General features: G+C 42.0%; 2 protein-coding genes across 4 annotated transcripts; one reads left to right on the plus strand and one right to left on the minus strand.

Annotated features, from left to right (window-relative positions):
* Positions 1 to 93: 93 nt before the first annotated feature.
* LOC130376131 (oxidoreductase NAD-binding domain-containing protein 1-like) lies at positions 94 to 7533 on the minus strand. The gene is made up of 8 exons (XM_056583350.1): positions 7108 to 7533; positions 6641 to 6770; positions 6264 to 6327; positions 6083 to 6186; positions 4053 to 4194; positions 2146 to 2391; positions 1734 to 1848; positions 94 to 1158 (listed from the first exon to the last, which is right to left on the minus strand). Exons 2-8 carry the CDS (start codon positions 6745 to 6747, stop codon positions 1001 to 1003), a joined length of 936 nt encoding a protein of 311 aa, XP_056439325.1. The 5' UTR covers positions 6748 to 6770; positions 7108 to 7533; the 3' UTR covers positions 94 to 1000.
* Positions 6975 to 11085, plus strand: LOC130376130 (uncharacterized). Of its 3 annotated transcripts, XM_056583349.1 has the most exons (7): positions 6975 to 7392; positions 8860 to 8936; positions 9191 to 9397; positions 9481 to 9602; positions 9701 to 9970; positions 10166 to 10281; positions 10357 to 11085. In XM_056583349.1, the coding sequence occupies exons 1-7, from the start codon at positions 7362 to 7364 to the stop codon at positions 10902 to 10904; spliced, it is 1371 nt and encodes a 456-aa protein (XP_056439324.1). In that variant the 5' UTR covers positions 6975 to 7361; the 3' UTR covers positions 10905 to 11085. The 3 variants fall into 3 exon arrangements, with proteins under 3 accessions (XP_056439324.1, XP_056439322.1, XP_056439323.1); XM_056583347.1 differs by having other exon boundaries at positions 10166 to 11085; XM_056583348.1 differs by having other exon boundaries at positions 7255 to 7329; positions 10166 to 11085.
* The last annotated feature ends 11600 nt before the right edge of the window (positions 11086 to 22685 follow it).

The following is a 22685-nucleotide window of genomic DNA, read 5'->3' on the forward strand; positions in this document are numbered from 1 at the left end:
AGGTGCGTGGGTGGGTAGGTGGGGGGGGATGTGTGATTGCGTTCAAACAAGCGTGATGGGAAGAAGAAAAAAATAGGAGGGAATGGGCATTTAACGTGCACATGCGTTTCAGTATACGTGTGAGTGGGGTTGCAAAATGAGGACGGTCGCCAATCATTTTTAAAGTGAGAAATTCATTTTCTCACTCTAAAAATTGGCCTTCCGGCGTAATTGTCTAACAGAATACGTTATTTTCTGACTAAAGAAGACTCAAGCCGGCAGCTTTACCTCCCTGTTAAAATCTTTACTTGCACAAAATAAAAATACTCCTCAGTCTTTTAAATCACTGTACCAAAACAGTACACAGGCATCATTATACAACATTATCGTCTTTTTTGATTGCATCAAAAAGAAAAAAAACACATTTTGCATAATATCACATTTCTGAGGTATTTAAATAAAGGAGAGATTGAAGATATTTGTCTAACGTAACGGCAGACATGTTGCACAGTGTAAAAGGAAGGGGCCAGGCCGTTTCTAATCCACACTCAAGAGTCCTGTGGGCTCAAAGGCAGGTCCCCTGCTGCACTGCAGGTCAATAAGTGCATCAGTCTTCAGCCAAGCACTGCCTTGCTGGGGTGTTTGTGAGTCTGGTCAGCCTGCAACGCCGTCAACTGAATCCAGAAAAGAAGGCCAAGTCCCTGGGTGTTCTCTCCATGTATCAGGGTGCAGCAGCTGCAGGCTTGCTTACTCTGTTCGGACTCTGTTCACATACAGGCAAGCATATGCTTATATATTTTCATGTATAAATGTTCTTACAGTAGAGGCGTGGCAGTCCTGCAATAATCTGAAGGTGTAAACCCATGTTGTACTGCTGCATCCTTGGCCAGAACATCACGTTCAGGATTTAAATTAAAAATTAAAAAATTAAAATATAGATGTATAGGGCTGTGTCCAGTGGGTTCTCTGCCCAGTGGGATTCTGGGGGTCTGAGTTCTGTGTGTGGGGGGGGGTCTGAGTTCTACCACCACTTCTCAAAGAGGATCCGGTCCTTGGGCAGGCCCAGGTCTATGAGGGACTGGGAGATGGCTTCGATCATTGGCGGGGGTCCGCAGAGGTAGCACAGGGTCCTCTGGGGGTCCACGTGAGCCCGCAGGTCCGCCTCCGTGATCCTCCCACCTGGGGGGGAGAACAGGGGGGGGGGGGGGGTGAGTGACGGGGCTGCATGTAGATCGACCGGGACGGACACACTGTCCGCCAACCTGACGGTAACTCAATCAACAAACAAAACCAATGTGTGTGCGTGTGTGCACAGCAGGGTGCGCACGCACGGTTAATTCGAGCCATGAAATTGATTTTGCTCCAACGCCTCTTCACAATGACACAACAGCTGCTTTCCATCAGGCTCAAGGGCCCTTTGGCAGGCCGCGAGGCCAGGATAGTGTAGTGGGTGTAGCTGGGGCGTCGGATGCGTTACCCCCCCATCTGCTCCTTGATGAAATGTATCCGATTTAATAGCATCTGCCAATAACTAAACAGCCCGAAACTTTTACAGGGGCTCCACGGTGAGGCGTTTAGCCGGCGCCAGTGGCTACCTGCCTTTGCCCCGCCGGTGTCGCTGAGTGCTTAGCAGGGCTGGCCGCGGTCCATCCCTAGATGGGAGTCCAGGTGGCGCTGGCTGAGAGGTTGTTAAAGTATTTTTTTTTTCCCCGTTTCGATTACCGCCGACCCCGTGTGCGCCGGTGTGTACTCACGGCGGGTGACGGGCAGGATGTCCTGGTCCCGGGCGGGGTCCTGGGAGGGCTCTGTGACGCGCAGGTCACAGGAGAACTGGCCGGGGAACTCTCGGCTCAGCTCCAAGATGGTGTTCTGGGGGGGGGGGGGGGGCAGGGGAAGATGGATGGCGGTCGGTTCCCCGGTTCATTTGTGCGTTCCCTTGCGTGCTCAATCTAGCGCCGCTATTCAGAGATAACTTGCCTTTACTCTCACGAGAGCGGCGAGAGAATTTAAATGTTTTTTTTTTAAATTGCGTCTCTCTCTTCTCCACGATGGAAACAAAATAAATGACGTCGTTCCACTGTTGAGGCGGAACATTGCATTGATCGGAGATAGTTTGGAATGACTTGTTTTCACACACACACACACACACACACACAGTGTGCGTACCTTGAACAGCAGCTCCTGCACACTCTTGGCGCTGTAGAGCATGTGGGCGGAGCCCATGCGGTAGTCCCGCCCCCCGGAGGCGTGGTGCTGCCGCGCGAGGTGGGCGGCGTGCAGCAGGACGGAGTAGAGCGGGTTGATGCCCACGCCCCCGGCCACCAGCAGCAGGTCGGCGGGGGGGTCGGCGGGCCGCGGGTCGAAGAAGAAGTTCCCCCCCACCCGCATGGCGACGTGGGCGCCCACCGTGCACTGTGGGGGAAGGGGGGGGGGGGGGGGGGGGGGGGAGAGAAGAGTCAGATGAGGAGCGGCAGGCAAACACGTGGGCGGGGGAGAGAGATGGAGAGACAAGGAACACAACGGTGGAAAAGGTTAGAGAACAACAGGCAGTACGAGGAGCCCCGAGGCGGCGGTGGAACACACACTGCGCCTTTTTTCAGCGGAGAAGGTTAGAGTGTGCTCTCCGTGTGAGCCGTCTCTTCTCTTAAGGAGGCGAGCGCAGCCGGGCGACGGCGCTGGATGCAACAAGGGGTGGACAAGCCTTCCTCCGAACCACGGGCGCTAGCCTCGGGAGGTCCGCACAGCGAAGAGGCTTTCAAATCCGCGCGTATGTGCGTCCAAGTTCACAGAAACACACGCACACAATCGGAACGTATGCGAGTGGAACAATGTGAGCTGTGTGCTTAAGCATCCTGGGAATGATTGTGGGCTTCTTGAAGTCGAAAAAAAGCACTGCTTCTGCGTTTGGTAGTCTTACATTTACTCTTCTCCGGTAAAAGGTTCAGCCAATAATCCCCGAAGCACAATGCACCGGGTCTCTTAAGTACTGCACCACGTCGTGGTGCCTAACTGACACACTTCTCCCCGCTAGTCACTAGGTACCATCATCAAACACTTACAGACACAGAGGTTGAGAGGGAGAGGGAGAGAGAGAGAGAAAGGTAGAGGGAAAGAAAGAGAGAGAGAGAGAAGGAGATAAAGCGAGAGAGGGGTAAAGCGTGTGAGGTAGAACGAGAGAGCAAGAGAGAGCGGTAGAGCGAGAGGTATAGCATGAGAGGTAAAGCGAAAGAGGGAAAGCGAGAACCCGAGTGAGAAAAAGGTAGAGCGAGAGAGAGAGAGAGAGATTATAACAACTGTGGTTACAAAGAACACTTGAAACAGCCTTTATGTTTCCAGTGCAAACTATCAGCTATTTAAATACTGAAATCCCCGCAAATAAACTTCAAAACGACATTAACGAAAAACCATTTTGTTTCAAGTTACTCCGACCATTCAATACCTCCGAGCACAATTGAGGCTGTGGGGGACATTAATCCGGCCCAGCTCCTTAAGCAGCAGCAGCACCGCAGGACCCCAGGCGATAGGCTGACATTACTCCACCTCGCACAGGCTGCCCACGCGGTGACCCCTACACGACCCCCCCCGAGCGGGGCTCATCTCAATCACTCACTTCCTCTTTCTCTCACCGCATGTCCTCGTCACCTCTGATGACGGCCGGACCATCATCGGTAACATCTGACCATGTCAAGCGCTCCCCTGCCATCTGCCCCACACACACACACACACACACACACACACACACACACCAAAACCTTGTACTCTTTATATGCCTTATGTGTCACTGTTTTCTGTGTTGCATGCACCCACACATCTTTAGAACACATCAAATTCTACAAAATGATAGCTATGGTGCATTCATAAGAACACGTGACTGGTGATTGAGCACTCAGAGATTCAACCTTTATAGTCCGTTTTTTCCTCAGATTTACATAACACAACCGTTGGTTGAACTTTAGCTCCACAATGAAAAAGGACAGGGAAATCAATGTTCATGGGAATGAACAGGAGACGAGGGCACCAGGCTACAGGTTAAAAAGACAACCAGTAAGCGTTGACCTCAGGGCTGGCCTCACCGCGGTGTGGATCCAGTGGGCTGGGGGGTGCAGGGCCTTTTTGACCGCCAGCTCAATGACCCCCTCCCTCTGGAGCAGGCCCGGGCAGGAGCACATGGAGAAACCCCCTACCTTCTCCACGCCGGGGATGAAGAAGTCCACCCTGCGCAGACACACACGCGCACACACACACACACACACACACACACACACACACACAAAACAAACACACACACACACGTTTAGAGGGCCAATTCTTGTTGCCCTGACAACCGATTATAATTTACATGCAAAGTCATGACAAGAGAAGCGGTGCCTTTGGGCACGTTGAACCCTTGTTCAGTTTGCTAAACCCAATTCCAGCTCCAAATAAAGAAAATAACAAATGCTGTCCAGCGACCGTATGGTGATAATAACAACAAACAGCCATTGTTTTTGCTTCTCCCTCCCTTCGACGGCTTGCTGGCGAGTTCATGCCCCGACCAACACAAGCCGTGTCTCAGGGTTACCACACCAATGAGGGAAGGGCGTCATCCTTTGACCCTCAGCTTAGAGTGTGTTAGTGTGTGTGTGGGTGGGTGCATGAGTAGAGTACACAGGCGTGCGTCGGTGTGGGGTGGCTTATCCTAGCAACCCAGTCGACGGCAGGAAGGAAATAGGTTTGTTCCCGTCTCATAACTGGGAAACAACAGCAACCCTACTGTCCCGTCCCGTTGGTCGCTCCTGATGAGCGGCAGAACCGCGCCGGGCTCCGGGGGGGAGCGGGGAGTGGAGCGCTTCGCTCAGCCGGCTGGAGCACAAAGACCCCGCTGTTGCTGGCGAGGAGTGACCGCGGGTCGGCGGCCCTCTGGGCCGTATTAAATATGGATCCGCCGCACAAATATGCACAACATATGTGCCGCCCACGCACACTTCATCTAACTGTAGTACAGACACACCACTTCATCTATCACACACACACACACACACACACACACACACACACACACACACACACACACACACACACACACACACACACACACACACACACACACACACACACACACACACACACACACACACACACACACACGCTCTTCTCCCACCTGGAGACAGACGAGAAAACATGCTTCCATATTTTTGCCTCTGCAGAGAAAAACCCTATTCTTATTTTCTATATAAATAAAATCAAGAATTTCCATCCATTTCCATTCATTATCCCCCGCCGCCGTGGCAACGGGCCGACTCAGTGCCGGGTCTCACCAGCGCCGCCCACCTGCAGTATGGCCCGGCGTTCACACCACACTCGCTAGTCATGTTCCACTCTGCTTAAACACATGGCTGCTTGAAGAGCTCAGTGGGTCGGCTCCATGGTTACAGGAGGCCAGTATTGTATGAAATGTAGTGACTTTTCTCCAACTGATGCTATAGATATTTATTTGCCTCATTTGGCTGCTTAAGTGTGCAGTGATATCATACATGTTCTCTCTTCACCCGTTCTCTGTTGGGTATCCACACAAATACCTCTTCTATTGTGGCCTTAAGAAAGTACTAAGAAGCAAGAAATCTAAAAGTTAGAAACACTGCTCAAGGAATTTGCATTACCTTTGGGAAATAACAAAGGGGGAATGGGAGTTAATGTTAACAATTTAAAAACCTAGATTAGTTTTTAAGGGGCCAAAATCTTAAATAATACTGCCCTCTTGTGGTGGACTTGTAGCATGACCTAAATGAATGGGTACATAACAACTAGGTTCCAGTACATTTTGCGTTCAGCTTTGGTTAGAATTTGTCCTTGTTAGCTTGACCCCAGATTCCCACTCACAAATTCTTATGCCTGGTAAAATTGCATTTGTACACTTACAAAATAGAAAAACAATGTTCTAACTGATCACATATTAATCTGTTTGTATTTCTTAAGAACATAAACTATTAATGTTCCTGTCATTATTGTGCTGATTGACAGCATATACCGTCCATGAAAATAAATAATTATAAATCCGGTGTATAAATCCCTCTTGTCAAGGAAATGACAAGGGGGGCGTCAGATGATGTTATTAAGTCCTCACCACTGCCCTGCCTTGAAGGTGAAGTCTGGATGGACGGAGATTCTCAGGCGCTTCACGGTGTCAGACTCCTGGATGATGCCGCACACTTGAGCCGGATAAACAGCCTGAAAGTAAATAACCGACAGTAAATTAATATCAAGCATCAATGATACGACAAACCATAAAAACAAAAACAACTTACATTCTGCCTGTAGTCTTTAGAAGTCTTTTCTAGATGGTCCATTTGTCTTTTGGAAGACATTTTTCTAAAATTGGGAAAAAGCAGAGGGTTCAGTTTAAGGCATGACATTCACAAGGTATGATGGCATTAGCCCAAAAGCAATCAAACACACCACTACTACCGAGTCAAATTGACTTTCCCCGCTCGGTCAGCCAGCTCCAAATATCTCCAAGTCAATCACTATAGGAAACCTGGCAAGTTTGACACGTATTGTTGTCTTTTTTTTCCAACCCCAAACGATCCACACGGGTTTCGTTACAGTCTGACGTCTCTCTCTACAATGGCACGGGTGTGTAGCAGACCTCAACAAAGGTGTGTATATTCCAGATGAAGCTCACCTTGTGTTGCTGCAGGAAGACAATGCCCGGCAGCGGAGCCGGCTGGAGCCTCTCCCCGGCGGGAGGAAGTTTCGAGCAGCTGTTCTTAGTATGGATGGGACGCTCATCACGACCCAAGCAGCAACAAACACTAGAAAATCGTATAAACAAGCGAAGACGCGTTATTATAACATTGTGTGTTGTTGACTATCTGACCATTGAGGTGTAAGTTATGTATTGACACATCCGTGGTTAACGGTGGCGAATACGATTCTCCACGTCGAAATTACTTTGACAACCGTTCCTTGACCTTAAAATCACACTTTCAGATAAGATGATGTTCCCATTTGGTAGCTGAATTTATCACAATAAAGACTGAAGACTGTCATAGGTTGATGTCGCAGCAATTAGCTTTTAAACATTCATGTTAACAAGTCGTGTCTGACATTATTTGTTTATTAGAGACATGCCTCTGGTTGTATTCTTACCCTATAAGACGTTATCTCAAACGATATTCATCATTTGTTCTGTTATGACCATGGACATATAACCTTCTTCATGTGGATGGTTACATGCATACCGGTATACTCAACTCTGACCTCCGGAAGCAGATGAGGAAGTCACATGACCCGGCAGGCGAATCTTTTTTTCGTAGGCTGTCGACAAGTCCACCGCAACTGAAGTAAACGAACTCATTCCAACAGTGATAAGTCCGTTCCGTCAATTTTTTTTTTCCAATTTCATGGCAGGCGCGTGTAGCAGATACATTAACTGTATGTTAAACATTACTAGTAATTACTTTGTGGGTGTTAGTTTGTGTGTGTGTGTGTGTGTGTGTGTGTGTGTGTGTGTGTGTGTGTGTGTGTGTGTGTGTGTGTGTGTGTGTGTGTGTGTGTGTGTGTGTGTGTGTGTGTGTGTGTCAGAACAGTCAACAAAGAGTTGACTCCCTGAGGGGACGAGAGTGTTGGTCCTAACTTGCAATCTGCCTGCTTAACAGAAACTATTTAATGAAACTATTTTGTCCAAGTTATTAGCAAAGTAAACGCATGATGGTCATTTTTAGTAGGCTTCAAGTCGGTTGCACCAGCAGAACGTAAAGCCGATCATAAGTTCGGGTGTAAAGTCCGCCTTAACCCTAACTAAAGATGTTGTAAATGTTGGTTGCACCACCATAACTTAAGTTGTAACGTTACTAGTAGTGCGTAAATTGTACCAATAATTTCAAGCCAATCTTTGACAGCCACCAATGTATACAGGAAGTACTGGCAAGTTTCCACCTTATCCGAGTGAAGAAAGACGCGTTAGCAGTAGCCCCCAATTGAGAGGGCAAACAAAACTGTCATTTATTCTCTAAAATGTACTTGGACGGTATAGGCGTGAGGTTAAGCTATTTGATGGCGGATTTTATAATCAATAAATAAATATGCTTTGTATGCTATTCGTTGTGTGTGTCGTGAGTTTTTGTCTGACCTGGCTATGCATTGTATGGAATTGCTCTTGAAACGTTGATTTGTATGTGGGCTCGAGTTGTTTTTATTTGGACCGAGTCACCAATAGGTTTTGAAAGGACCCAGCGGAAAAATATCTCGGAGCCAAACACACTTGCATCGCTGGACTTGGAGCCGAATTTCGATTTGTGTTGTGCTGCAGGTCGTTGTCAAGAAGGCCGGTTATTCTCAGTAATTCCGCCCGGCAAAACCGAAATCGTGCATATAAATCAACATCAACATACTGAAGGAAATGAATCGATATGATCACGGACATCCGTTCCCGGCGCAAACCGCGTTGAAACTCCTCTTCCCATTGCTCAAAACGAATAGTCATCCTTTGTGTTGTAATCTTTTAACGGTCTTTATCGTTAGAATGGAACTTACACCAGCTAGAGTGGAGGTGTAAAATATAAGTTATAACTTAGTGTTACGTTGAAACTATCTGCTTGGTGCAACTGCTATTTTTTTAGTAGTGTAAAGTCGAAAGTTTGGACGTTTTACGTTCAACGTAGCCTAGGGACCTTACGTTCTGCTGGTGCAACCATCTCAGATGAATGAAGCGGCAGCCAATTGTAGAAAAAAACACCACAGTATGATTCAAATATGACCGATTATATTGTGTGTGTGTGTGTGTGTGTGTGTGTGTGTGTGTGTGTGTGTGTGTGTGTGTGTGTGTGTGTGTGTGTGTGTGTGTGTGTGTGTGTGTGTGTGTGTGTGTGTGTGTGTGTGTGTGTGTGTGTGTGTGTGCAGCCATGACAGTTAAGTGTCGCTGGTGTCATATTTGTGCAAAGGAGGAGTTGGCGAACATCATACCGGATCATCTTGAGGTGAGGATTAGGTATAAGTCAACTGACAGGGAGCGATGCTCCAGTCATAAATGGTTTTGGCACAGGTATCGACACAGGTATTGAATGGTTAAGGTTAGGCTTACAGTTAGGGTTCGTTGTGTTGATCGGTTCTCATCTCTACCAATGACCTGCACTTTTTTTCTACTACAATGCAAATAAAGAGTTGATTGTAAGTTTCCCTTTTACAATAATATGGTTGATTTACTAACATTATATTTCATTTATTTAAACAGCAACTTCTGCCTGAGGGTCACTGCAATTTCATTTGCAAATACACACCCCTGGAGAGGGGTTTCACAGCCTCCTTAAAGCTTCAACTGGCCACCAGAGAGGAGGCAGAGACCTGGTTGGAGGACTTCCAACGGTCATCAAGAGTGACCTTAAGAGTGGACAAAACGTATCCTATGACAGAGGATAAAGTTCGGCGCAACAGCTATCGAGTAAGATTTACAATTGTCATGTTTCTTGTCTTTTTTAATTGTTTAAATAGTCAAGGCTTTATGAAGCATTTCTATGTTCAAAGGTTGACATGAGATGCCAACTCAAGACAAGGCAGACGGCTTACACCAAAAGAAACACACACTGTCCCGCTGGGCTCTACCTTGTGTTGAAAAAGCACTGCCATAGGGATAACAGGAAGTCCAGGTTGGCTATTGCACATAACAGAATGATAATTTAGAGATGAACATGACATACTGTTTAATCCAGGTTACATGCTCATGTTTCCTTTCCATGTTCTATAGATCTATTGATACTCATATTCAGGAGGGATTATTGTTGCATGTGACCATCAAACATCACCACAACCACCGCCTTGGTGGTTCCGAATCCTTACAGCAGGGGGATGTGGCCAGAGAGACCGTGGAGAAGCTGGTGAAACTTTTTCAGAGTGGGCACTCCCCCTTCTCAGCCCTAAACATCCTGAAATATGACCTCCAGGAGGAGCAGGAGGATTCATGTGTGCATGCCTCTGCAGATAGGTCCATTTGTCCAGACGTCCAATTCTGCTACCGGTCAGTTTCATATTTGCTTATTCAAAAACAATGATCTGGTTAATTGCAGGTAATTGTAGGTCATCTCAATGAAAAAATACTCACACTTTTGTGCAAGACATTGACAGCTGTTAATAAGGTTTTGCTATACTATTAAAAAAAATATATATATATATATTATATATATATATATATATATATTTATTGCCTTCACAGATTATACTACTCCATTTTCAAGAAGGAGTATGGAGCTGCATCAGGGGATGCCATGCTTGAAAATGAAAACCTCCAGGAACGTCTGGAGGTTTACAACAAGGAACAGTGTGAGACACGTGCGTATTTCCCGTCTTGGTCCTTTGCCAATCACATGCCAGGATCTGAAATAAACGTGGGTTTCTGCAAAATAGGCACCCAAGAACAAGCTGGAACAACCGCTCCCCCAACCCCACTAGACGGCTCTGCCTCTGCAGGAGCGTCCTCTCAAAGTGAGTTGGTTGCTGAGTGTCTCAAAGGTCGTCTCAGATCCATGTTTGATGGCCTCATGGACAAGCTTGAAAAGGATCATGAGACCTTCCAAGCCCCAATAGAATCCCTAGTGTCATCCTATGATAAAATCCATACTGACAGCGGCCTGGTCTCAGCACTGTCTACATTTGGGAAGCTGAGGAGTGCTGCTGTGCGAAACATCAAAATGCAGCCAAGAAAAGGTCTGGAAATGAGCTCACAAAGAGGCGTGCAGCCTACCGCTGATGCTCGCCGTAAGACTCTGCTGGGGGGCAGACGGGTACTCATCACTGGTCGACCTCCAAAAAGAGCCCTGAGGGAATACAAGTATGGGAAGGTTAAAGAGGGGAGTGGTGCACTGCCAAGGAGACCGGCACCACACACCATTGCCCAGTGTGTCTCCGCTGGTGTTTCCCTAGGTGGCCAACACAGCAAAAAATATAATGATTAAGTGTGTTTAGTGTGTTAATGTTAAGTGTGCTTTCCAGAGGTATGCAACACTGTTTATTCTTTTTTAAATTTTTATCATCATAATACTCACTCTGAGACACACACACACACACACACACACACACACACACACACACACACACACACACACACACACACACACACACAAAAGGTTCATAATAAATAAAATCTGTCATATTTGAATCATACTGTGTTGTCTTTTCTACAATTGGCTGACTGCTGCTTCATTCATATGTTGTAGCCAAATAATTTGGGCATAATAGTTTCATTAAATAGTTTATATTAAGCAGGCAGAATGCAAGTTAGGACCAACACATCTTTCGTCACCTCAGGGAGTCAACTCTGTGTTGACTGTTCTGTTAATCGTAGGCCTACTGCTTATAAGCCTATTTGCTGGTTGGGGAAAACTTGGAGCCTAATTGTTAGATTGTGGTCAATGTTACTCAACTGCAGTGTAGTCATTACATTTCTCGCTGCTTTCCATTGTTCCCTCTGTGTAATTGTGTGTATTATTATTTAATGGACCCTTACGTCAAAGCTGATCATAATTATGATGTAGGCTATCACTAGATTGTCTAGAATATGGACTGACCTGCACTGCACACAGCTGGGCAAAATAGTGCCGTTTTTATTCATAGCATAACTCTGCTTATGTAGGCTACTCTTTAATATGATAACTGCCTTAGAACCATGGCGAATTTACGAAACGTAGGCTAGTCAGATTTATATTCCACGTTCACATTTTCATCACAAAAGTGAGGAAGGCCGAGCTCTCTGAGTGGCCAACGACGTGCGTCGCGACGTAGGTCGCATTGGTCGCGTCGTAGGTCGCATTGGTCGCGACGCAGGTCGCTCGTGTGGCTGCTTTCAGTCGCTGTGGTAGCTGGCTGGCTTGATCGCTCAAAATCTATGGGCGGTCGTTTATCAGTTAATTTGCATGTTAAGGTAACTTAACGGTTTTTTTGCGACAGTTGAAGTACCAGAAAGCCTTGCTCTCTGGCGAAAGCCTCCTACAGCTCTTTATTGCAAATATTATTTTCATATTTTTATATTGAGGTAGGCCTACAGTTTAAAATGATTAAAAAATGATATTAAAATGATATTTATTGGTCAACATGGAAAAAACCTGAGGGGTAACTCTGTCGGTTTTTATCGGCCATCATGAAATAAACATAAGTGGTAACACTGTTGTTTTTATCAAATGAAACATGAGGGGTAACACTGTCGATATTTATCAAATAAATTATAGGGGGTAACACTGTTGTTTTTTTATTGGTCGTCATGAATAAAAACATAAGGGGTAATACTATTGTTTTTTATTGGTCGTCATGAAAAAAAACATAAGGGGTAACACTGTTGTCTTTGTCAAATAAAATATAAGGGGTAACACTGTCGTATTTTATTGGTCGTAATGAAAAAAGAAATATAAAAAAAAAAAAAGAAATCTTTCTCAAATAAAATATAAGGGTTATAAATATAAATACACAATTGTTTTTCATCAGTCTTCATGGGAAAAAAACATTAGGGGTAACACTGTCGATATTTATCAAATAAAACATAGGGGGTAACACTGTTGTTTTTCTTTGGTCGCCTTAAAAAAAAACATAAGGTGTAACACTGTTGTTTTTCTTTGGTTGTCATAAAAAAAAACACAAGGGGTAACACTGTCGTTTTTATCAAATGAAACATGAGGGGTAACACTGTCGTTTTTATCAAATGAAACATAAGGGGTAACACTGTCGTTTTTTATCGGCCGTCATGAAAAAAACATAAGGGGTAACACTGTCGATATTTATCTATTAAAACATAGGGGGTAACACTGTCGTTTTCATCAAATGAAACATGAGGGGTGACACTGTCATTTTTCTTTGGTCGTCATGAAAAAAAACATAAGGGGTAACACTGTGGTTTTTTATTGGCCGTCATGAAAAAAAACATAAGGGGTAACGCTGTTGTTTTTTATTGGTCGTCGTGAAAAAAAACATAAAGGGTAACACTGTTGTCTTTGTCAAATAAAATATAAGGGGGAACACTTTCGTTTTTTATTGGTCGACATGAAATAAACCATAAGGGAAATAATAGAAATGCACAGATACATTTTAATGTCATTTATATCCTTTTTATTGATGATTGATTATTGTGTAATGTCATCGCCTCAGTGGTGCAGTGGAGTGCACTCTGCCTAACCCACTGGAGACCGTGGCTCAATTTCTGTTGAAGACACAATATCTTTCATTTTAAACGTAATGCTATCATGTCTATTGCACTGTCATATATAACCTCAGAAATTTTTTTAGTACATATCTCAGTGGGAAGTGGAGAGAGCTGTGAGCTTTCCTCCTGGAGACCGGGGTTCAAGTCCGGTTGATGTCTTCTGTTGGAAGCCTCTTATCTCTATTTCATGCGAATTATAAGGTCAAGTATAACCTTTGTGAAGTCTTTATGCGGTGCCTTGATGGTGCATTGATAAGGTCGAAGGTTAACACTCTAAACAGCTCAGGTTCGGATCCAGGCAAAAACGTTGACACGAGTACCACTGTCGTTACTAAATGGTCAACATGGAATAAAAATGAGGGGTAACTTTCGTTTTTTATCGGCCGTCATGAAATAAACATAAGGGGTAACACTTGTTATTTTATTGGTCGTCATGAATAAAAACATTAGGGGTAATACTGTTGTTTTTCTTTGGTCGTCATGAAAAAAAACACAAGGGGTAACACTGTCGTTTTTATCAAATGAAACATAAGGGGTAACACTGTCGTTTTTATCAAATGAAACATAAGGGGTAACACTGTTGTTTTTTATCGGTCGTCATGAAAAAAAAACATGAGGGGTAACACTGTTGTTTTTTATCGGTCGTCATGAAAATAAACATAAGGGGTAACATTGTCGTTTTTTATCGGTCCTCATGAAAAAAAACATGAGGGGTAACACTGTCCTTTTTTATTGGTCCTCATGAAAAAAAACATAAGGGGTAACACTGTCGTTTTTAATCGGTCATCATGAAAAAAAACATAAGGGGTAACACTGTCGTTTTTTATCGGTCGTCATGAAAAAAAACATAAGGGGTAACACTGTTGTTTTTTATCGGTCGTCATGAAAAACAACATAAGGGGTAACACTGTTGTTTTTTATCGGTCGTCATGAAAAAAAACATAAGGGGTAACACTGTCGTTTTTTATCGGTCGTCATGAGAAAAAACATAAGGAGTAACACTGACGTTTTTTATCGGTCGTCATGAAAAAAAAACATAAGGGGTAACACTGTCGTTTTTTATCGGTCGTCATGAAAAAAAACATGAGGGGTAACACTGTTGTTTTTTATCAGTCGTCATGAAAAAAAACATAAGGGGTAACACTGTCCTTTTTTATTGGTCCTCATGAAAAAAAACATAAGGGGTAACACTGTCCTTTTTTATTGGTCCTCATGAAAAAAAACATAAGGGGTAACACTGTCGTTTTTTATTGGTCCTCATGAAAAAAAAAAAAAAACATAAGGGGTAACACTGTCGTTTTTTATTGGTCGTCATGAAAAAAAACATAAGGGGTAACACTGTCCATTTTTATTGGTCCTCATGAAAAAAAAAATAAGGGTTAACACTGTCGTTTTTTATTGGTCCTCATGAAAAAAAACATAAGGGGTAACACTGTCCTTTTTTATTGGTCGTCATGAAAAAAAACAGAAGGGGTAACACTGTCCTTTTTTATTGGTCCTCATGAAAAAAAACATAAGGGGTAACACTGTCGTTTTTTATCGGTCGTCATGAAAAAAAACATAAGGGGTAACAATGTGTTTTTTTATCGGTCGTCATGAAAAAAAAAATAAGGGGTAACACTGTCGTTTTTAATCGGTCATCATGAAAAATAACATAAGGGGTAACACTGTCGTTTTTTATTGGTCGTCATGAAAAAAAACATAAGGGGTAACACTGTCCTTTTTTATTGGTCCTCATGAAAAAAAAAATAAGGGTTAACACTGTCGTTTTTTATTGGTCCTCATGAAAAAAAACATAAGGGGTAACACTGTCCTTTTTTATTGGTCGTCATGAAAAAAAACAGAAGGGGTAACACTGTCCTTTTTTATTGGTCCTCATGAAAAAAAACATAAGGGGTAACACTGTCGTTTTTTATTGGTCCTCATGAAAAAAAAAAAAAAAAACATAAGGGGTAACACTGTTGTTTTTTATTGGTCCTCATGAAAAAAACCATAAGGGGTAACACTGTTGTTTTTTATTGGTCGTCATGAAAAAAAACATAAGGTGTAACACTGTTGTTTATCATTGGTCGTCCTGAAAAAAAACATAAGGGGTAACACTGTCGTTTTTTATCGGTCGTCATGAAAAAAAACATTAGGGGTAACACTGTTGTTTTTTATTGGTCGTCATGAAAAAAAACATAAGGGGTAACACTGTCGTTTTTTATCGGTCGTCATGAAAAAAAACATAAGGGGTAACAATGTTGTTTTTTATCGGTCGTCATGAAAAAATAAATAAGGGGTAACACTGTCGTTTTTAATCGGTCATCATGAAAAAAAACATAAGGGGTAACACTGTCGTTTTTTATTGGTCGTCATGAAAAAAAACATAAGGGGTAACACTGTTGTTTTTTATCGGTCGTCATGAAAAAAAACATGAGGGGTAACACTGTTGTTTTTTATCGGTCGTCATGAAAAAAAACATAAGGGGTAACACTGTCGTTTTTTATCGGTCGTCATGAAAAAAAACAGAAGGGGTAACACTGTCCTTTTTTATTGGTCCTCATGAAAAAAAACATAAGGGGTAACACTGTCCTTTTTTATTGGTCCTCATGAAAAAAAAAATAAGGGTTAACACTGTCGTTTTTTATTGGTCCTCATGAAAAAAAACATAAGGGGTAACACTGTCCTTTTTTATTGGTCCTCATGAAAAAAAACATAAGGGGTAACACTGTCGTTTTTTATTGGTCCTCATGAAAAAAAAAAAAAACCATAAGGGGTAACACTGTTATTTTTTATTGGTCCTCATGAAAAAAACCATAAGGGGTAACACTGTCGTTTTTTATTGGTCGTTATGAAAAAAAACATAAGGGTTAACACTGTCCTTTTTTATCGGTCGTCATGAAAAAAAACATAAGGGGTAACACTGTCGTTTTTTATTGGTCGTCATGAAAAAAACATAAGGGGTAACACTGTCGTTTTTTATTGGTCGTTATGAAAAAAAACATAAGGGGTAACACTGTCGTTTTTTATCGGTCGTCATGAGAAAAAACATAAGGGGTAACACTGTCGTTTTTTATCGGTCGTCATGAAAAAAAACATGAGGGGTAACACTGTTGTTTTTTATCGGTCGTCATGAAAAAAAACATAAGGGGTAACACTGTCGTTTTTTATCGGTCGTCATGAAAAAAAACAGAAGGGGTAACACCAGTGGTGTAGTCTACGTGATACGCAGGTATACGCCGTATACCCACTAGGAACGCACCAGGATTTGCGTATACCCACTTAAAAATGTGCACGGATACGTATCAATCGTCTTGTGACAGATCTTTCACTTCTCTGTTTATTTTTCGCAAATACCGGTTGGGTATAACTGCAATAAAATACTCTAAGCAGGTGAAGTTATCTCCTACATTCACCATTCATAAAATTCCCCCTGCGCGCTCGCACTCTGCCCTGTCTCTGTTATGAAGCGCGAAGCTGCCCCTGCATCTCTGCACGTTAGTTGGCGGGCCGAGCCCCTCCTTCTCGTGTGTGTGTGCGTGTGTGTGTCCAGTCCTCCCATATTAATGTGTAAACCACATAACAAGTAGTCAACAGAAGACAATGTTTTAATCCCACTTTATATCTCCTTGTTACTTTTAGATGAGAACCCCTGGCCAGCCTTTCAGACTGGGTGTCAGGCTAGGGAATTTAAAAACAGGCATCCTTGGTTAGAGTGGAGGGAAAAAAAGTTAGCTAAATGTCAGCCAACATACAGTTGGTATGCACAATTGAAATTCATAATGTTAATCACTATGCAAATGAGAGTATAGCTAATTCATGGTCATTTTTAAGGTGCAGTAATTTCACACTTTTACACAATTCAATTACTGTATGGTATGTTAGATAACAACAGTAAGAGCTAAAATTAGAGCAATTGAAAAAGTGAAACATTAGTCTCCTGTCATCTCCTTCTCATGCACTGGTTAGCCATGGTTGTAAACAGTTCATTAAATTATTTTGAGTAGATTTTGTCCTTGTTTAGCATGTGCTATTGCTACTATAGACATACAAAGGACAACTTTTCATTTTTGTCTTCTATTTGTTCATACTGTTATTAAAACTGATAAACCTACTCAGCTTTCCATGATTGTTGATAATCGTTATACTCTTAAATCAGCGGGTTGTAGACCCCTGCGTTGGTGAGTGTGGTGCGACACCCCATAAGCGCCACACTCGTACACGTAGCGGTGGGACGGGTTTGTAGGAGGCTGGGAGGGAATCATCACAGTATACCCACTACAATAAAATAGACTACACCACTGGGTAACACTGTCCTTTTTTATTGGTCCTCATGAAAAAAAACATAAGGGGTAACACTGTCGTTTTTTATTGGTCCTCATGAAAAAAAAAAAAACACATAAGGGGTAACACTGTCGTTTTTTATTGGTCGTTATGAAAAAAAACATAAGGGGTAACACTGTCCTTTTTTATTGGTCCTCATAAAAAAAACATAAGGGGTAACACTGTTGTTTATTATTGGTCGTCATGAAAAAAACATAAGGGGTGACACTGTCGTTTTTTATTGGTCGTCAAGAAAAAAAACATAAGGGGTAACACTGTCGTTTTTTATTGGTCGTCATGAGAAAAAACATAAGGGGTAACACTGACGTTTTTTATCGGTCGTCATAAAGAAAACATAAGGGGTAACACTGACGTTTTTTATCGGTCGTCATGAAAAAAGACATAAGGGGTAACACTGTCGTTTTTTATCGGTCGTCATGAAAAAAAACATGAGGGGTAACACTGTTGTTTTTTATCGGTCGTCATGAAAATAAACATAAGGGGTAACACTGTCGTTTTTTATCGGTCCTCATGAAAAAAAACATAAGGGGTAACACTGTCCTTTTTTATCGGTCCTCATGACAAAAAACATAAGGGGTAACACTGTCGTTTTTTATTGGTCCTCGTGAAAAAAAACATAAGGGGTAACACTGTCGTTTTTAATCGGTCGTCATGAAAAAAAACATAAGGGGTAACACTGTCGTTTTTTATCGGTCGTCATGAGAAAAAAACCTAAGGGGTAACACTAACGTTTTTTATCGGTCGTCATGAAAAAAAACATAAGGGGTAACACTGTCGTTTTTTATCGGTCGTCATGAAAAAAAAAAAAACATAAGGGGTAACACTGTTGTTTTTTATTGGTCGTCATGAAAAAAACCATAAGGGGTAACACTGTCGTTTTTTTATTGGTCGTCATGAAAAAAAACATAAGGGGTAACACTGTCGTTTTTTTATCGGTCGTCATGAAAAAAAACATAGGGGGTAACACTGTTGTTTATTATTGGTCGTCATGAAAAAAACATAAGGGGTGACACTGTCGTTTTTTATTGGTCGTCAAGAAAAAAAACATAAGGGGCAACACTGTCGTTTTTTATTGGTCGTCATGAGAAAAAACATAAGGGGTAACACTGAAGTTTTTTATCGGTCGTCATAAAAAAAACATAAGGGGTAACACTGACGTTTTTTATCGGTCGTCATGAAAAAAGACATAAGGGGTAACACTGTCGTTTTTTATCGGTCGTCATGAAAAAAAACATGAGGGGTAACACTGTTGTTTTTTATCGGTCGTCATGAAAATAAACATAAGGGGTAACACTGTCGTTTTTTATCGGTCCTCATGAAAAAAAACATAAGGGGTAACACTGTCGTTTTTTATTGGTCGTCATGAAAAAAAAAAAAAACATAAGGGGTAACACTGTTGTTTTTTATTGGTCGTCATGAAAAAAACCATAAGGGGTAACACTGTCGTTTTTTTATCGGTCGTCATGAAAAAAAACATAAGGGGTAACACTTTCGTTTTTTATTGGTCGTCATGAAAAAAAAAAAACATAAGGGGCAACACTGTCGTTTTTTATTGGTCGTTATGAAAAAAAACATAAGGGGTAACACTGTCCTTTTTTATTGGTCCTCATGAAAAAAAACATAAGGGGTAACACTGTTGTTTATTATTGGTCGTCATGAAAAAAACATAAGGGGTGACACTGTCGTTTTTTATTGGTCGTCAAGAAAAAAAACATAAGGGGCAACACTGTCGTTTTTTATTGGTCGTCATGAGAAAAAACATAAGGGGTAACACTGACGTTTTTTATCGGTCGTCATAAAAAAAACATAAGGGGTAACACTGACGTTTTTTATCGGTCGTCATGAAAAAAGACATAAGGGGTAACACTGTCGTTTTTTATCGGTCGTCATGAAAAAAAACATGAGGGGTAACACTGTTGTTTTTTATCGGTCGTCATGAAAATAAACATCTGGGGTAACACTGTCGTTTTTTATTGGTCCTCATGAAAAAAAACATTAGGGGTAACACTGTCGTTTTTAATCGGTCGTCATGAAAAAAAACATAAGGGGTAACACTGTCGTTTTTATCGGTCGTCATGAGAAAAAAACCTAAGGGGTAACACTAACGTTTTTTATCGGTCGTCATGAAAAAAAACATAAGGGGTAACACTGTCGTTTTTTATCGGTCGTCATGAAAAAAAAAAAAACATAAGGGGTAACACTGTCGTTTTTTATCGGTCGTCATGAGAAAAAACATAAGGGGTAACACTGACGTTTTTTATCGGTCGTCATGAAAAAAAACATAAGGGGTAACACTGTCGTTTTTTATTGGTCGTCATGAAAAAAACAAAACATAAGGGGTAACACTGTTGTTTTTTATTGGTCGTCATGAAAAAAAACATAAGGGGTAACACTGTCGTTTTTTATTGGTCGTCATGAAAAAAACCATAAGGGGTAACACTGTCGTTTTTTTATTGGTCGTCATGAAAAAAAACATAAGGGAAATAATAGAAATACACACATAATAATAATTCTTTATTTCAGTGCCCTATACCACGAAGCTCGCTGAACATACCCAGGCTTTCTTGGGAAAACCTGGCTCGACAGAGCCGCAACTCGCAATCAGAGTTAAATGGTACCACGAAGCTCACTTTAGATTCAATTAGTTGAACCAGGTTTTCCGCTTTAGGTTCAGTGCGCGTTCACGTGAAAGGGGCGTTTTTTGCGTCATTTTTCTCACCTTTACGATAGATCAAGCAGTCTATATGAGTATAAGTGAAAAGATTCTGCATATTGTCTGTAAAATAACTATGCCAAATGCAGAATTGTTCGCCATTAATCCAAATAGAATGATGATGATTTAAAAATGCATAAGCAACGTCCATCCTGCCTTATTCTATCATTTAGGGAATTCACTTTAAATACACCCTATTTAAGAAAATGTATCGCATGTTTTCGACCGCTGAGAGGTAGCGGCTGTAGCGTAGTGGATTAGTATAAGACCCGAACGCCAGCGACCGGGGTTCAAATTCGCCGGTCTATCATCATGCATTTTACCCCCATAGATGTGGTGCCAGCACGGCCTTGAAAATATGGGTTCAAGTTCGAAATAAGCACAAAAATATAATTCCATAAGCTTTAGTGAATAAGTATTCCATATGCATGAGAATTAGGACTTTTTAAGCTTCACATAAATTCGCGTCACTTGGGAGTCGAACCCCCCGCGCAATAATTTAAGACTGACGCGCTACCTCCACTCTAGCACTCTGTCACTGATACACAATGCGCAACAGTAATCATTGTCTACATAAGGTCCAAAAGGACGATCAAATAACGAACACCCTCTGATGAGAATCTGTATCTCTCATGAAGAACCCCAATTTCGTTGTTTGCACAATGACAATAAAGTCTGAAATCTGAATATCGTCAGACAATGCCGAGGGATCGGTTCTGTCCCGTAAAACCCTTGTCTCCGGAGAAGTGCGCCGGGGTCCACGGGAACACCCACAAATGGTGACGCCATTGTCAGAGGAGGGGCTAGGAAGCTGCGCACGCCGATTTAAGTAGCCGATCTCCGGCTAGACTAAGCCGAAAAACTGCTCCCGACCAGGTTTGGTTGCGAGCATAAGTCACCATGGTGATACAGCGACGCTAAAAGAGATCGACTTTCGTGGTACAACTAACCCAGGCTTGGAGCTCAACATACCTCGCTAACCCTCTAAGCGAGCTTCGTGGTACAGGGCCCAGACCCAGGAGGATCCATATCAACACAGACAAAATAAACAAACATACATTTTAATGTCATGTATATCCTCTTTATTGATGATTGATTAATATGTTTTGTCATCGCCTCCGTGGTGCAGTGGAGTGCACTCTGCCTAACCCCCTGGAGACCGGGGTTCAAGTCCGGTTGATGTCTTCTGTTGTAATATCGAAATTCATCAAATTAAACATAGGGTCTAACACTGTTGTTATTTCATTGGTCGTCATGAAAAAAAACATAAGGGGTAACACTGTTTTTTTTTATTGGTCGTCATGAAAAAAAACATAAGTCGTTTTTTATTGGTCCTCATGAAAAAAAACATAAGGGGTAACACTGTCGTTTTTTATTGGTCGTCATGAAAAAAAACATAAGGGGTAACAATGTCGTTTTTTATTGGTCCTCATGAAAAAAAACATAAGGGGTAACACTGTCCTTTTTTATTGGTCGTCATGAAAAAAAACATAAGGGGTAACGCTGTCGTTTTTTATTGGTCCTCATGAAAAAAAACATAAGGGGTAACACTGTCGTTTTTTATTGGTCGTCATGAAAAAAAACATAAGGGGTAACACTGTTTTTTTTTTATTGGTCCTCATGAAAAAAAACATAAGGGGTAACACTGTTGTTTTTTATTGGTCGTTATGAAAAAAAACATAAGGGGTAACACTGTCCTTTTTTATTGGTCCTCATAAAAAAAACATAAGGGGTAACACTGTTGTTTATTATTGGTCGTCATGAAAAAAACATAAGGGGTGACACTGTCGTTTTTTATTGGTCGTCAAGAAAAAAAACATAAGGGGCAACACTGTCGTTTTTTATTGGTCGTCATGAGAAAAAACATAAGGGGTAACACTGACGTTTTTTATCGGTCGTCATAAAGAAAACATAAGGGGTAACACTGACGTTTTTTATCGGTCGTCATGAAAAAAGACATAAGGGGTAACACTGTCGTTTTTTATCGGTCGTCATGAAAAAAAACATGAGGGGTAACACTGTTGTTTTTTATCGGTCGTCATGAAAATAAACATAAGGGGTAACACTGTCGTTTTTTATCGGTCCTCATGAAAAAAAACATAAGGGGTAACACTGTCCTTTTTTATCGGTCCTCATGACAAAAAACATAAGGGGTAACACTGTCGTTTTTTATTGGTCCTCGTGAAAAAAAACATAAGGGGTAACACTGTCGTTTTTAATCGGTCGTCATGAAAAAAAACATAAGGGGTAACACTGTCGTTTTTTATCGGTCGTCATGAGAAAAAAACCTAAGGGGTAACACTAACGTTTTTTATCGGTCGTCATGAAAAAAAACATAAGGGGTAACACTGTCGTTTTTTATCGGTCGTCATGAAAAAAAAAAAAACATAAGGGGTAACACTGTTGTTTTTTATTGGTCGTCATGAAAAAAACCATAAGGGGTAACACTGTCGTTTTTTTATTGGTCGTCATGAAAAAAAACATAAGGGGTAACACTGTCGTTTTTTT

The sequence above is a fragment of the Gadus chalcogrammus genome, chromosome 22 (assembly GCF_026213295.1).
Source record: "Gadus chalcogrammus isolate NIFS_2021 chromosome 22, NIFS_Gcha_1.0, whole genome shotgun sequence".
In the NCBI taxonomy this organism is placed as follows: domain Eukaryota; kingdom Metazoa; phylum Chordata; class Actinopteri; order Gadiformes; family Gadidae; genus Gadus; species Gadus chalcogrammus.